The 15,476-nt window shown below is 39.5% G+C and overlaps 1 protein-coding gene across 1 annotated transcript; it reads left to right on the forward strand.

The window, feature by feature from the left end:
• Positions 1–20: 20 nt before the first annotated feature.
• hadhaa (hydroxyacyl-CoA dehydrogenase trifunctional multienzyme complex subunit alpha a) lies at positions 21–14,475 on the forward strand. The gene is given in 22 exon segments (XM_078274570.1): positions 21–47; positions 50–137; positions 1,682–1,723; positions 2,988–3,058; positions 3,310–3,443; positions 3,640–3,778; positions 3,871–3,990; positions 4,555–4,657; positions 4,773–4,895; positions 6,030–6,148; positions 6,244–6,300; positions 6,899–7,008; positions 7,116–7,250; positions 7,390–7,581; positions 8,064–8,151; positions 8,893–9,033; positions 9,168–9,236; positions 9,587–9,700; positions 10,198–10,279; positions 10,765–10,879; positions 11,391–11,536; positions 12,413–14,475. Coding segments are annotated over 22 exon segments (2,358 nt in total). The 3' UTR covers positions 12,556–14,475.
• The last annotated feature ends 1,001 nt before the right edge of the window (positions 14,476–15,476 follow it).

A 15,476-nucleotide genomic window follows, 5' to 3' on the forward strand; every position in this document is an offset into this window, starting at 1 on the left:
CCCAACGGTCAGTATATTTAATGTGCGCACGGTGTGCTGAACATCTTTTTTTGAAGAGTTTCAGGTAGAGATGGCAGTTGCTCGTGCAGCCGGAGTTTTTTCCAAGTTTGCAACTAGCAAATATCCTTCACTGTCAGGTATGTGATACAAAATGAATAATTTAATAAATAATAATAAAATAATTTTATATTAGACAATTGTAATGGTTAATGGCACACTTTTTTGTTGGTTAATGGCATATGCTACATTCTTGTTTTTCACAGATTTGTTGAATTTGTAATAGGCGACTTGTTAGCACCTGCTTTGTGAAATTGTACTGAGAATGGACAAGAGAATGGTTCTTTTGCACGCTTACTCAGGGGAGATTAAAAAAAAAAAAAAACTAGTTAGTAATTCTGCCAAATTATTGTTAAAACTTATGATAATCTACGTCATTCAAATGTTAACAGAGACAGAGGATGCAAAATTAGCATATACGTGGAGGAAGACGTATTCAGATCTATTCCTTAGTGAAAGTAGCGTTAGCAGTAGGCTACTACAGTGTAAAGTCCTCTGTTTACAAGTGAAAGTCCTGCATTCACAATCGTTCTTACAAAAGTATTAGCATGAAAACATACTTAAAGTACCAAAAGTAAAATTACTCATTATACAGAATGGCCCATTTTAGAATATTCATGTTTATTATATTATTATTATTATTATTATTATTATGATTGATGCAGATGCACTTATGTGTACATCACTTTACTCTTGCAGCTGTTAAAGGTCGATCTTATCTGAATTACTTCATATATTGTTGGATAATTTAACCTATGATAATTTATCATAATCTAAATCTGCAAAGTAACTATGACTAAAGCTATCAAATACATGTAATGGAGTTCTGTAATTTACCCATCCCACACAACCACACAGCACCAGCCATAAGAACTTTTATTGCATTTTTTTTAATACAAACATACACTTACACGCACTCACACACAAAAACTGCTGCTAAACCAGCTTGATTTGTCCTCTAAATGTCCTGTACATATGGCAGAATGTACAATAAATGTAGAGGAGTAGAAGTATAGTATCATATCACTGCTGGTAATGGTTGTTCTGGCTACCAACTGTGGAAGCTATTTGCTTAAAGTATTTGGTTAATCACTCAGTCAATGAAAAAAAAAGAAACAAACTAAAATAATTGCCAACAAGTTGGATTAATCGTTTAAGTAATCTATCTCTGGTTTCAGTTTGTGGAATCTAAGTATTTGCTTGTTTCTCTGTTTTATATCATTTTAAACTGTATAGCTTTGGATCTTGGACAGTTGATTAGACAAAACAAACTATTTGAAGACAGCGCCTTGACAGCTGGGGAATTGTGATGGGCAGTTTGCATTATAGGATACACAATGAATCAAAAAAAATAATTCAGATTGCATCAATGTTATAAATAATTGTGTGTTGCAGCTCAGTCTGGTACTGACTAATATGTCTACTGTTTTGGTTTGAGCTTTATTGACTCCATCTGCTCGCCACTGACTGGCTGGAGTAGAATTGTGTTAACACACTGCCTTTACTGCCAGTGATGTGAGGGTGGAGGGTCCCAAAAGTAGATCATGGCTCACTTTTGCTTCTTCCTTATTGAAGAGCATTCTGGGTTCTCAGTCCTCACTGCCTCTCTCTCTCTGTTTCTTAGGTCATGCCAGCCGAAGCCTCTCAGTGTCTTCATCGTTGGCAGGTAAATAGAAACTTGATGCTGATTGGTCCATCTAATATACACACACTAATGGTATCAGACTGATGATTTACCAATATATTAGGCCATTTTACTTAAAGTTAGATATTATTAAGTTTGTGTGGGCTTCCTTATGTGAAAGATTTTAAGGAGGTTAATTATACTGCCCTGCCCAGCCTGTAGCCATTTCCCCCCTTCTGTAAAATCTTTAGTCAGATGTTAGCTTTGTTTGCATTGTAACTGACGTAAGAGTGCCCTGTGGAGTTTTTCTCTAACAAACAAGTCTTGTTTACATGCAGTATTGACTCATCAAAACACACAAGTGTGTATCCTTGAGGTCTAACAGACAGATTGAATGCATTTTCTTCATGAAACATTTTGCAAAGCTGTTGTTAAAACCGGTGGTGTTAACATCCTTATAACTAACCATCAACCTGTTTATTTGTATGACCCTTGCTTGTTTACTGTTTACCTTTTAGCATTGTGTATATCTGGAAGTTGCATTTTACTGTTAACTAGTTGTATTTATGATACTTTAACGGTAACTGTTTACATTTCTGACATTGTGTACATTTGGTTTTTGCACCTTACTGATAATCGTTATTGTTTATGATTTGTTTTATTTATACAACAATTCTCTCGGGATAAATAACGTCTTATCCATAGACTGTATATTAATTAATAATAATAAAATAATATATAATAATAAATAATAATATATTAATGAATTAATATACAGTCTATGGTCTTATTTTATCCACATTTACTAGCTTGCAGTCTTCTTATATTCGTATATTGGCACATTATCGCCACCTGTAGGTCAGTGGAATAGTTTAAAAAAAAAACCTGGTCCGTAGAATTCTATAGGTTACATATATTTTTAATGCTAGATTTCGGACTAAAGCCTGTCCAATGTAATGTTTACTTGAAACACTAAACTGATATTGATGTCTTCATCATTGCCGGTACCATCTGTCAGAGGGTGTGTGTCGCCTGACTTTGAGGACCAGCCAATAGTGGTTTTGCAGTTCAGTATCTGTGTAGATTTCTTGCCACATTCAGATTTAGGCTGTAAAACATTCACACAATAGTTTATTGGGCCCTGCCAGTTCCAACAGTTCCCTATATGCCCAGGTGTCCTGAGTAAGGACACTGTTCAAGTGTATTTATGCTATTATTCTGGAGGGATCATGTTAAACTAGCAGAAATTAGCATAATGCCAAACTGGTAACCCTCTGTCTGACTCTCATCTGTTCTCTCCATCAAGCTCGAACATACGTCAGCTACGAGCTCAAGGATGATGTGGCAGTTATACGACTCAATGATCCAACAGCCAAGGTGTGTGTGTGTGTGTGTGTGTGTGTGTGTGTGTGTGTGTGTGTGTGTGTGTGTGTGTGTGTGTGTGTGTGTGTGTGTGTGTGTGTGTGTGTGTGTGTGTGAGTGTAAGTTTATGGAAGAGAGTATGAAACAGTGCATACATGTCAAAGAGTAGTCGTGACTACCTGTCTCTGTCTCTCACTCTTGACAGATGTGACATGATGACTAATCAGAGTGTGTGCATTCATGTGTATGTGTTTGTGTATATGCAGGTGAACTCCCTGACATGGCAGTTGCATTCTGAACTGATGGCGGTGATGGAGGAGATCTGGGCGAACGGTGCTGTGAAAGGTGCCGTCCTTATCTCCAGCAAGCCTGGCAACTTCCTCGCCGGGGCAGATATCAAGTAGGCTCATTAGGGCTTGAACAACGATTTCCAGTACTTGTATGTGTGGTCACTCCTACACTGACATTTTTTAAATTTGTTTTTAACTTTCGTAACTGCAAGCAAACTGACTTTATACAAAATTCAATAATAAATTCGGTTTAAATTTAATATGTGTAACGGAATAATTTAACATACTTTATTTCTTTACTCGTAGAGTAATCCAGTCTATCAATAGCAGTGAGGAGGCCACGGGGTTCTGTCGGCAAGTTCAGAAGCAAATTGAGAAGTTCGAGAAGTCTCCCATCCCTATTGTCGCTGCCATCCACGGCTTATGCCTGGGTGGAGGCCTTGAGGTACAACTGTGCAACATATCAGGTGTGAAAAATGCTGCTTATGTGGACCAAGGTGTGACCAAAAAAATCTCGATTCTGTGTCTTCTCTGTAGCTGGCGATAGCCTGCCAGTACCGAATCGCCACAAAAAGCAAAACCACATTCTTGGGGACACCAGAGGTTAAGCTGGGACTGCTGCCTGGATTAGGCGGCACTCAGAGACTGCCTAAATTGGTAAACATAAACACACTCATATTCATCAGTTATTCAGTTAAAGCTTTAGTGCGTAACCTTTTGATATTAATAAACGTCCGTTACATTCAAGCCATTGCCAAATGAGTTGCTACAAAGCTAATGAAGACTATCAGCTCCACACAACTCTCTCTGTATTTCTCAGTATGGCCGTGTTTAGAAAATGGTGTCGTCCGGCGACTTTCGCTCGCAGAAATTCGAATGAAGATAATTACCTCTTTTGAAGAGTTCATCATTTTTTTTTTTTTTTATCCTCTGTGTCCTCCTTGGTTACAAGCAACTGCATGAAGGAGGGGTAGGGGTGGCGCACGCGATCACGGAAGGCTTGTATCATGAGGATGCAACCCAGTTTAGTTGTCATTACTAAAATATCCATGGGGGAAAGAGAAAATACGCACTATAGCTTTAATGTCTTGAAAACACTGCCTCAGTATTGTGCCAGTGGCTACTGACTACTGGTATATTAAGGTCAAGAGCTTCACTTATCTCTGTCTGTCTGTCTGTCTGTCTGTGTGTCTGTGTGTCTGTGTGCGTGCGTGTGTGTAGGTGGGTCTCCCCGAAGCGTTGGATATGATGCTGACAGGCAGGAACATCAGTGCAGATAGAGCTAAGAAGATGGGTCTAGTGCACCAGCTTGTGGACCCTCTGGGTATGTTCTGCATGTGGCATTTCTTCATTGCTGTACTACACTGCTGTAGTCTTCTGTGATGTGCTCCTCCAGGCGAGGGTGGGAGGGGATTCAACTCTGTGTGCGTTTCCTCCAGGTCCTGGCACGAAGCCTGCAGAGGAGAGGACTATTGAATACCTCGAGGAAGTTGCAGTGGGCGTGGCCAAGGGAATCGCCAACAAGCAGGTTCCCCTTACAAAGGAGAAGAGCCTCATGCAGAGTGAGTGAATCCTGGTTCACACTAGTTGCCCTAATCTCACTAGATCTCTTTGCTCACTTCTAGTTGTGCAAAGACTTGATTGATTGATGATTTAGGGTACATCCAGTCAGCAAATCATGTTTTGAGGCATAATCTCACGACTGTTTTCGATTACATATTTAATATCCAGAGAGCAGATATGCAGGAAACACAAAAGCAATATTGGAGAGCATAAATTAATATGCAATGTTTAAAAACAGAAATAGCCTGAGACCCAGTGGGGGGAAAGTAAGTAAATCTACTCAAGGACTGTACATTAGTGCAATATTGAGGTATTTCTACTTAATTTGAGTATTTCCATTCTGTGCTTCTTTCTACTTCCACTACAATTCAGAGGAAATATTGTACTTTTTACTGCACTACAAGTATTTAATAACTTACTTTTGCTGATCAGATTATTAACACAACGTATGATCAACAAATAAATAATGATGTATTATTATAGGTTGAAATAAGATAAGGCTTTGTTGACGACGGGTGGGAATTCAGAAGCTACCCAGCAGTATGCAAAGTGATTAAAATGAGTACCACCTTTACCAGCTGCAACATTAAAGTGGTGTACACATTACTGCATCAATAATCATAATCCAATGATAGAATATATACTTTTCTGAACGTCCATAAATCCGCTTAGAAATCATATCCATAATCCGCTTTAAAACTCCAGAACTTGCCCGAGAATCATCACCGCTTCAAGTTTTAAGTAATCCAGTGACAGTTGCAAACAGGAACTGCTAATATCTAATTCAGCATAAGTTTAATGGTGCCACTTTGCCCAGATGTAAAGGCTTAAAAAAACAAAGCAAACAGGGTATAGCCCACAGCATAACTCATTGAATAACAGCTCTTCTTGTTTACATTCCCCAAAGCACCAACTGTAAAAGACAGAGCATGGGAGCATGGGCCCACACTGTCAGACTCTGAAAACCCCTGCTCTACTGCAATTTCTTGTTACTCGTTTACCAATACACTCACTGATACTGTCTGTGATGAGCTCTAATTGGAAAATGATATCGGCCATGCAGATATCCCGGTCAGGCTGTAAACGCACCATAAATATTGAAATGTGTAAATTGTCATGGTGTGTCTGTGCAGAGCTGCAGGACACAGTGATGGGCCTGGGTCAGGTGAGGAAGATGATCTACAAGACTGCAAGCGAGAAGGTCCAGAAACAGACTAAAGGTCTCTACCCTGCTCCTGTCAAAATCATTGAGGTGAGGAATTCATGAATTGGAAGTAGCAAAAGACAAATGCATTTCCACCTGGTTTTGCTCATATGTGTGTCACTGTCTTTTGTTTGAATGTGTAGTCTGTCAAGGCTGGACTGGAGCATGGCAGAGAGGCAGGTTATCTGGCTGAAAGTGAGGTGAGATTGTGAAAAATGAAACAAAACAATTTTTTTTTGCCAAAACACTGACTTGGATGTTTCTACAATTTAACAATTTAGCCGTGAGGTCTCAGTAATATTAGTGCGTTCCATTGACCTCGGAACTCAGAAGCCGGAGCTGGGAATGCCGTCACACCCAAGTTGAATGCGTTCCATTTACAAGTCTGATTTTCATTGTTTTCATTAGCTCTAGCACGGTTAGCCATTGCTAGCAATACAAGTTGATAACAACGCGTTACGCCGTTTTTTTTGTGCATACAAACAGCGTAACAACATGTCCACAGATAGAAGTTGAAAACGCCTGTGCGAACGACTGAAGTGCTTAGAACTTTATATTAATACAGCTTTCACAACTGTTGATACAGGGGGCAGCCATGTTGGATTTTGAACCCGGGCTACTGCGAGGTTGTCCGAGTTCCGAGCTCAGAAATCCGAGGTCAGGGGGCGCGTTTCCGACTTTGACCTCGGAAAATCCGAGTTCTGAGTACAAATGGAACGCACTATGGTCACCATGGTCTCGGCTCTCGTATCACATCGGCTAAATTCTATATAAAGTCTATTTTTGCCTCTTACACAGAACTTTGGGAAGCTGATAATGACTTCAGAGGCCAATGCTCTGATTGGCCTTTACCATGGTCAAGGGACTTGTAAGAAAAACCACTTTGGGACCCCGGAGAAGGACGTGAAGTAAGAGCTGCAGACAGGAGTGAAATATTGTTAATAACACCCCAAACATTTGCAGTATTGGCTCAATGTCAGCAGTAAGACTGTACAATGTGTGTTTTGTGTATCAGGAGGCTGGCGATCCTGGGTGCAGGGTTGATGGGTGCTGGTATAGCCCAGGTATCAGTACATAAAGGCCTGACCGCCATCCTAAAGGACACCACAGAGGAGAGCATCAGCAGGGGACATGAGCAGGTCTACAAAAGGTAAGATGCACATGCAAATTAGCATTTCGCTATTCCTCCAAAAATGCTAAAAGCACGTGGCTGTCACAACGACTCGGAAGAATGAAATGGGATCCTCGTTGAGGTGTTATTTTCTAAAATGTTCTGTCTTTGTTTTCAGTCTCAACACTAAGGTGAAGAAGAGAGCCTTGACATCATTTGAGCGTGACGTCACAATGTCCAATCTCTCAGTCCAGCTTGACTACTCTGGTTTCCAGTCTGCTGACATAGTGATAGAGGCCGTGTCCGAGGACATCAATATAAAACACAAAGTCCTCAAGGAGGTGGAGGCGGTGAGTACAGTCCCCTGGAGGTCTCTGGAATTACCCTTTTTAAATAGAGTTTCAGTTTGAGAGTTTGGACAGACTGTCTTAAACTGTACCAGAAATACCTTTTTTACACATGAAAGATAGTAGCTCTCTGAGAATAAAAAAAAATCTATACTATATATCCAGTAGTTTTGTCCAGTGAAATGGTCCAAGTCTGTATTAAAAAGTTTTTTGATTGGCTCTTTGACCACAATCAGTTACCCAGCGTCGCTATTGATTTTTTTATTGGTTTTCTGGATTCTTTGGAGCAAGATCAGGTACACGTTTTGGCTGCAGAACTAAAGACTCACTCTCTGAAAGCTCCACTTTATCTCACCTTTAATGAGGTTTGAATAAAAAAACAAAAAAACAACCATCAGGCCAAAATCATATAGTACCGTCCTCCACCTTTGCAGAATTGCAGTCATTCATGTCCTGGTAATTAAATGTATGTTGCATAGAATTAGCCTTTTCTCTCCCTTCACAGATAATCTCTCCCTCACTGCATTTTTGCCTCCAACACCTCGACTCTGCCCATCAAGGACATCGCTGCTGCCAGCAAACGCCCTGAAAAGGTTAGACATACTTAACCCTTAAAGGACAATTCCGGCGCAAAACGAACCTAGGGGTTAATAACAGATGTGTACCCACTCGATCGTTCTCTGGGACATGTTTTCATGCTAATCGAATGTGTTTGTAGCTTGAAACAAGCTAGCGCGGACCATTGATTAGACACTTACATTCTCGTATACAGGCGGCCGCCGTCTTGGGAGCTACTGTCTATCTAAACTATCTTTTTAATAAACTGTCTGTACACTTACAATGTTCTCAATGCTTCGGTTAACATTTAGGGACCCTCATTATGCTACCGTTGAAGTGTGGTGATATTTTGAGCCTTTTTAGTGGTATAAATAGCGATTTGTTTTTACTTTCCCTGTGCCCAGAATACTAGCGTTGTAAGCTAATCAGCGGTCCACGCGAGCTTGTTTCAAGCTACAAACTCATTCGATTAGCATGAAAACATCTCCCAGAGAGCGACAGAGTGGGTACACATCTGTTATTAACCCCTAGGTTCGTTTTGCGCCGGATTTGTCTTTTAACACTTTTTTTTCATCAGTACTGAAAATGTTGTTAAATTTACTTTATTGAGCATAGTGTCAATATGCTTAGTTTTCCCTTAGCTTATTTCGTTGTGCATTGTGGCTGTTAACAAGGCTGTTAGGAGCAACAGGAGCCACAATGTAAAGAAGAAAAAAATATATATACATTTTTGAGACAAACTCTGTTTATTGATTCGTATGCGTGCGGATGTGCAGGTGATCGGCATGCACTATTTCTCCCCGGTGGACAAGATGCCGTTGCTGGAGATCATCACCACAGATGAGACATCTAAAGACACCTTGGCCTCTGCTGTCAGTGTGGGCCTCAAACAGGACAAGGTTATCATCGTTGTCAGGGTGAGAGCAACTCTCAAAGTGTACTTTAAGCAACGTTTTTGCTACTTTGTCACTTACTATCGTATTAATCTTTTGGCGTGTTTGTCTGCATCTTGTCTCATTCTCTTTCTGCCTGCTGAACCCCTGAACCACAGGATAGTCCAGGGTTTTACGCCAATCGCTGCATCTTTCAGACAATGGCAGAGGCTATAATACTTTTGCAGGTAAGCAAAGGAATTTCCTCGGAAAAGATTTTTATTCTTCTAAATAAATGTTCAGAATGCAATAGTTAGTGGGATTCTTGTGAAGCTACATTAGCCAGGGATGGATGTGTCAAACTATCTGCGTTTAGAACTACAGCAGTGGGGTGATTTTAAATGCAGGGATTATTATCATTCTGCAACATCCTGTAAATGAGTCCTCTCTAAGGCAAATACAGAACTCATTCACAAAAGAGAGATTACAGGTCTTGTTCTTCTCGGCCCTTTCCAACTAAAAAACACCATCAGTGGATTCGATTCTCCGCATACCAGACAGATAACCGCCTCAAAATGACCTATGTTTTGTTTCATAGGAAGGTGCTGGGCCAAAGAAACTGGACTCCCTGATGACAAGCTTTGGTTATCCCATCGGCCCTGTATCGTTGTCTGACGAAGTTGGTTTGGATATAGCAGCACACGTAGCAGAGGTAATGTTGTCTGGCTCTTGGCTACTGCCAATTGAATTAACATGGTCTGCCTTTGAAAGCAACTGTATTATCTCTTAGAGCTGCACGATATGAGGAAAACATGCAATATGCGATAACGTTGTTGAAGATAAGATAAGATACGATGGACTTCATTGATCCCACACTGGGAAAATTCCCTTGTATAACGATATTACTTGCGATAGATAAACAGATATTAAAGAGTACTCAGTTCGGCCTTTCTGCTGGTTTCAGTATTCTGCTAAAATACAACAAATGGGTTGTTGAATTTAAAACAAATGAAAGGAAATAATTTCCAACATTCTTTTGTTGAACAAATTAAACTAAAAATTAAGAGCAATTTGTGTCTTTCGCGATATGTTTATTGCGGCAGTTGATAGAGAGAGAGAGCGAGAAGCCCTAATCTCTTGAAACATTTTTTTTCCTGAATTACCAATATAATACATTACACTAATGTTGATGTGTGTGCTTGCATGTAGAATCTGACCAAGGCCTTTGGTGTTGAAGGAGGACATTCTGCCCACACGATTCTTAGTGACCTTTCGGAGAGAGGCTTCAAAGGTAAAACTTTGATGAGAAATGATGCATTACATTAATTCATACCACTAATTTGTAATTTAAATATTCAGCTTGTGTGAAGATGCACTGCTGTCATACTGCATATTGCACTTTACATCAGGTTTTCTGGAGAACATTTTCTTTTCAGATTTTTACTGAAACAGGTAGCGTGTGTTTTTGGTCACTTATCTACAAGCTGAATCAATATCATACATCTTTAAACCGTCCTCCTAGTATCAGTTGCTCTCCCTGTCCCTTTCACCACACTAAAATTACAAATATTTACAATTTTATGTAAAGCATTGTCTGTTTTTGTCCATCGGAAAATATCGAGCCCATACTGAGAAACAATATTTAGGCAGTGACTCCAAAAAAGCCTAGTTTTAACCCACCGTTACATTGTTTTGTTAATGATTGTATGCTAACCGAACCCTCGTGCATCACCTAGCGCTCAGTGAGTCTAATATGTGTTTTATTACTAATTGTAGGTCGCAAATCTGGAAAAGGCATTTATCTCTATGAAGATGGAACAAAAGACAGGAGTGTGAATCCTGAAGCTGAAGAAATCTTGAAGAAATACAAAGTGGCAGCTCCTCCTGCAGTGTAAGTCAACATCCTCCGGTCTGATCTAGAGGATGGATACCCAAACCGAGCCCGTCGGGACCCGGCGGTACCCGACGGGGCCGGGTTCGGACAGATATTTAGAAATGATGTTCGGGTCGGGCTCGGTCACATCAGCGCGATAAGGCATTAAACATTTTAAATAAAAAAGCTTATTATGTAGGTGCTTGTTGCCCCGTGTGCACTGATGCGCTCATCTGTTGACATTTCTGAATGCCTTCCTACAGTTGCTTAATAAAAGCGGGCTTTCCACACAAACAAACGTACATGTGTCATTAGTATGAGAAAAAAAATTAGATTTTAACTGTCGGGCTCGGGTCGGGCTCTGACATAAATATCTTAATGCCTGTCGGGCTCGGGCCCGGCTCGGTTACTGCTTTGTCGGACGCGGGCCGGGCTCGGACAGAAAAATGCGGCCCGATCCGCACTCTAGTCGGATCTGCTCATCACTCTGATCTTTCTCTCTTAACATGATCATGTGTGTTTGTTGCAGTTCTTCAGACTCTGACCGCCAGTACCGAGTGGTGTCTCGCTTTGTAAATGAGGCCGTTCTGTGTCTCCAGGAGGGAATACTGAGAAACCCAGTAGAGGGAGACATTGGAGCCGTGTTCGGTTGCGGCTTCCCTCCCTTCCATGGTGGTAGGTTTCATACTTAACACACATCCTGAACCGGACTCATACACTACAGTTCAAAAGTTTGGAATCACCTCTTATGTTAATGTGTTACTTCTATCCTTCAATGCCTATTTTAACATAGATTAAAAAAAAAGCATAATTAAGACACCAAATGTAGTATTATTATTATTATTATTATTATTATTAGAAATAGTTTTGGACCCAGAAGAAGGAGAATGAAATGATTTAAACTTCCATTTAGTCAATGTCCCCACAGTGTTGCATGACGGGGGAATACTGTTGTAACCATCTTTCCCTCCCAAATTACCAAATTTGTTTTCCAGTCCAGAAAAACTTAGAATATCCTTGATCATTATTGAACCGCAACGGTGCAGTTGGGCTCTAAATAGTTTGGGAAGCTGTTTTTCTTTTGGCTCTCTACATTCTTTTTTTCATTTAAGATCATTTTTTTGGGGCATTTTAGGCCTTTATTTGTATAGGACAGCTTAGACTTGAAAGAGGTTTGAACTGTGATTATAAGTATGTTCAGCTGATATTCCAATAGTGCTAACCCTAGACCTTTTTCTTTTAATTGTGAGCTTTAATAAAGCAACATTCCTGTTAATTCCAGCTTGTAAAAGGCTGCACACATACGTAGACTGTTCCTCTTAGCCATCGGCCTGATGACAACATTTTGAATGGTTTTAATTAGAGATTGTCCCCTGCTGATGGTGCCAACTTTGTGGGTTATCAATGATCATGTTAATCAAAATAGAATCCATAACTCTTGTAAAATTGCTGCCCTGAAGTACACAGCTTTCTCTGTATTGTCAGTACTGAGCCTGTTTTTTTTTGTTTTTTTTTCTTCTCTTTTTTTCTTTTAATGCCATGTGCATTCAGGTCCGTTCAGGTTTGTAGACTCGATGGGCGCAGAGCGTCTTGTGAGCATCATGAGACGTTTCGAGGATGTTTACGGAAAGCGATTCACACCCTGCCAGCTTCTACTGGACCACGCCCAGGACCCCAGCAAGAAGTTTCACTAATGGTCGAGTTTTCATGTGTTTTTTATTACAAATGTTTGGCAAACTGGATGTGACTTGACTGGATAAGCCGAAGGTGTACTGAAGGTATGCACTATAGTTTTGTTTCTTTTTCTTATTTATTATGTATTTAATTCCTCTTGTACTGATAGTTCTTTATTCTGATGGCTCTCAATGAGTCAAATTCAGAAACTGCGTGGAGTCACAGTTTGATACTGTAAGGTGGACTATTTTGATTGTTTATCTATTTATCTGATTTCAGTTGTGTAAAGAGTTCATTGCGGTACACTACACTACCCACAAGCTTTAGCAAGTTCCCACCAATCAAAAAGGTCACTTGTAGCGCCAATGGCGGAAAGTACATTTACCCAATTATTGAACAGTTTTAAGGTACTTGTACTTTACCTGAGTATTTTAGTTTTATGCTACTTCATTCTTCACCACATTCCAGAGGAAATGTTTTACTTTTTTCTTCACTACAATTATCTGACAGCTATAGTTACTGGTTACTTTACAGTAGAGGTGTTGAAATTAATCAAATAATCGATAATCGGCCGGGCCATAATCGATTATTTCTGTTTACAATTGAATGTAGGCCTAACAACCTTTCTGTTTACATATTCTGTTATGTTTTACACATTCAGGAAGCGCCATGTGCTCAGTGCTGTAGTTTTATGTATCCACTTTATTCAGTACTAGAGCACTGCAGAATGTTTTGTTTTTGAAGCTTGAAAAGCTATGAATTAAATATCCTATATGTCTTTAATTGAAAAATGTATTTGACGCATCGTGATGCATCGAGATATCAAATCGAATCGCTGACATGATAATCATAATCGAATCAGGAGATCAGTGAAGATTCACACCTCTACTTTCCAGATTACGATTGATCATAATAAGCTTATGAAATACTATTCATTGTACAACAACAAAAACAAAGGTGGTGTCTGTCAAGTTTCAGATGTCTGTAAGTTGTCAGCAGTTCCATCAGAGAAACAGTTCTCATTTAACTTTTCATGGGTTCAGTCATATAACTTTTTGAGGCCCCAAAAAATTTAAATTGCAAATATTTTTTTTTTTTTACATATAAATGTGTTAATTTATCATGTGACCATTTGGAGGTTATTAACCATTGGACTAAACTACCAACATTACCTGTTTTATAAAGCTCTCTATATACAGTCTACGATATAAAGTAGTCAAGACTACCATACACATTAATGCATCAGTATTAACAATCTAATGTTATTTAACATAACATTTGTAATAATCAGTTACACTTACATTGTTATACTGAACGAGTACTTAAGTCCATGTTACTGATAGTACTCCTGTACTTTTACTTCAATAAGAGATTGAGTGCAGGAATTTTACTTGTACTGAAGTATCTTTACATTGTTTATGTTTTGGTACTTTTACATATGTAAAGGATCTGAGTGCCTCTTCCACCACTGCTTACCACTGAAGCCTCACCTTTTCACCATTTAGATTATTGCTATCTAAACCAAGGCAAAGCAATCAATTTGATCACTGTTACTGTAAAAAAAAAGGATCAATGATATAATTTATCATGCTGATTGAGACACAAATTGTATTCCCTCGTAAAAAACAACACGTTTTATACTTTGTTGTTTTTCATATCTGTTTTAAAATATGTCATAAGCTTTCTCGTTCATCTCTTTTTTTCAACAGTTGTAGTGATATGTTTGAGCTGTGCTTGAATGTGGTTGTATTTGTACCTGAAATAAGATGTATGTATTAGTACTTATATACTTAAGATGTATATTTGTACTTATAGTAAAAGTTCATTAACCGTGGGCCTGGCTGTCTTTTGTAGTTTGTCCTTCATGTATGTATGTCGTGGCTGCAACTGCTAAATGGTCTGTCACACTGCCCATGTCTCTGATAGGAAACCGTGGTACTGTATCCGGCCGTATCTGCAATAAACCTCACAACCTCCTGTCTGCGTGTTGTTAAGACTCCAGCTCCACACATCCACTAGGGGGAAAAAAGACAACCTGGTTTTCAGAGGTCATTTTGTTTCTATTTATTTTTTATTCTTTTATTTATTTCTTCACTGCTCTTACAGCGAACATGATTACAGAGAGAGTACATCAATATTAGTGTGTGTGTGTGTGTGTGTCTTTGACTTTTCAACTACATAAAATGGCATTTTCACTGTTATCTGGCTAACTTGGATGGTCTTGCATCTTGAAGTAAGTCCTTGGTTATATAACATGACGTTCATCAGCAGTACCTGCATGAAAACATTGTTTGCACCCCTATTAACGCTGGATATATGTGTAGAATTCATAGAGCAGGCCAATTTAATTTGGAGAGCTGGAGGGAAACTTCTATTCCTCTAATTGCTGATGTCTGGATTCAGTGAGGAGGAACAACAGTTATGGCAAGTATTTTGTGGCTGCCTAGAGAGATACGGTGGCCCTGAGAGCTCAACGCTCTGCAAATTAAGAAAACACATCGCCACTTTGACGACTGCAAATAAAAAGAAATGTGAAACATGACACATTCCAACGGAACAGGGGCACGAAAAAGTGATGCACACGGCTGGGACACAGGCAAGGGGGTAAGCTTCTCCTCACAACGCGTACCTCCTATGGCGCCATTTTGATGCTAACAAGCACTCACCCCCCTGTTAGCATCCCATTGACTGCCATTCATTTTGACGTCACTTTGACAGCGAATAACTTTACATCTGAAGCGTATAAAAACTTTTTTTGTCCATTGTTTCTTTCTAAAGAAACACGACAATGTATAAAAGGCTCCATTACCTTGTATCTCACATTATGGCTCCGTAGCAGATGTTTTTATAAAAATTGTGCTAACGATTGTGTCATAACCACGGGACTTACTGTCGCATAGTAGAGGAATTACCGTATAGCACAGGAGAAGCTCGCAGGCAG

The sequence above is a fragment of the Sander vitreus genome, chromosome 18 (genome assembly GCF_031162955.1).
Source record: "Sander vitreus isolate 19-12246 chromosome 18, sanVit1, whole genome shotgun sequence".
Classification (NCBI taxonomy): Eukaryota; Metazoa; Chordata; class Actinopteri; order Perciformes; family Percidae; genus Sander; species Sander vitreus.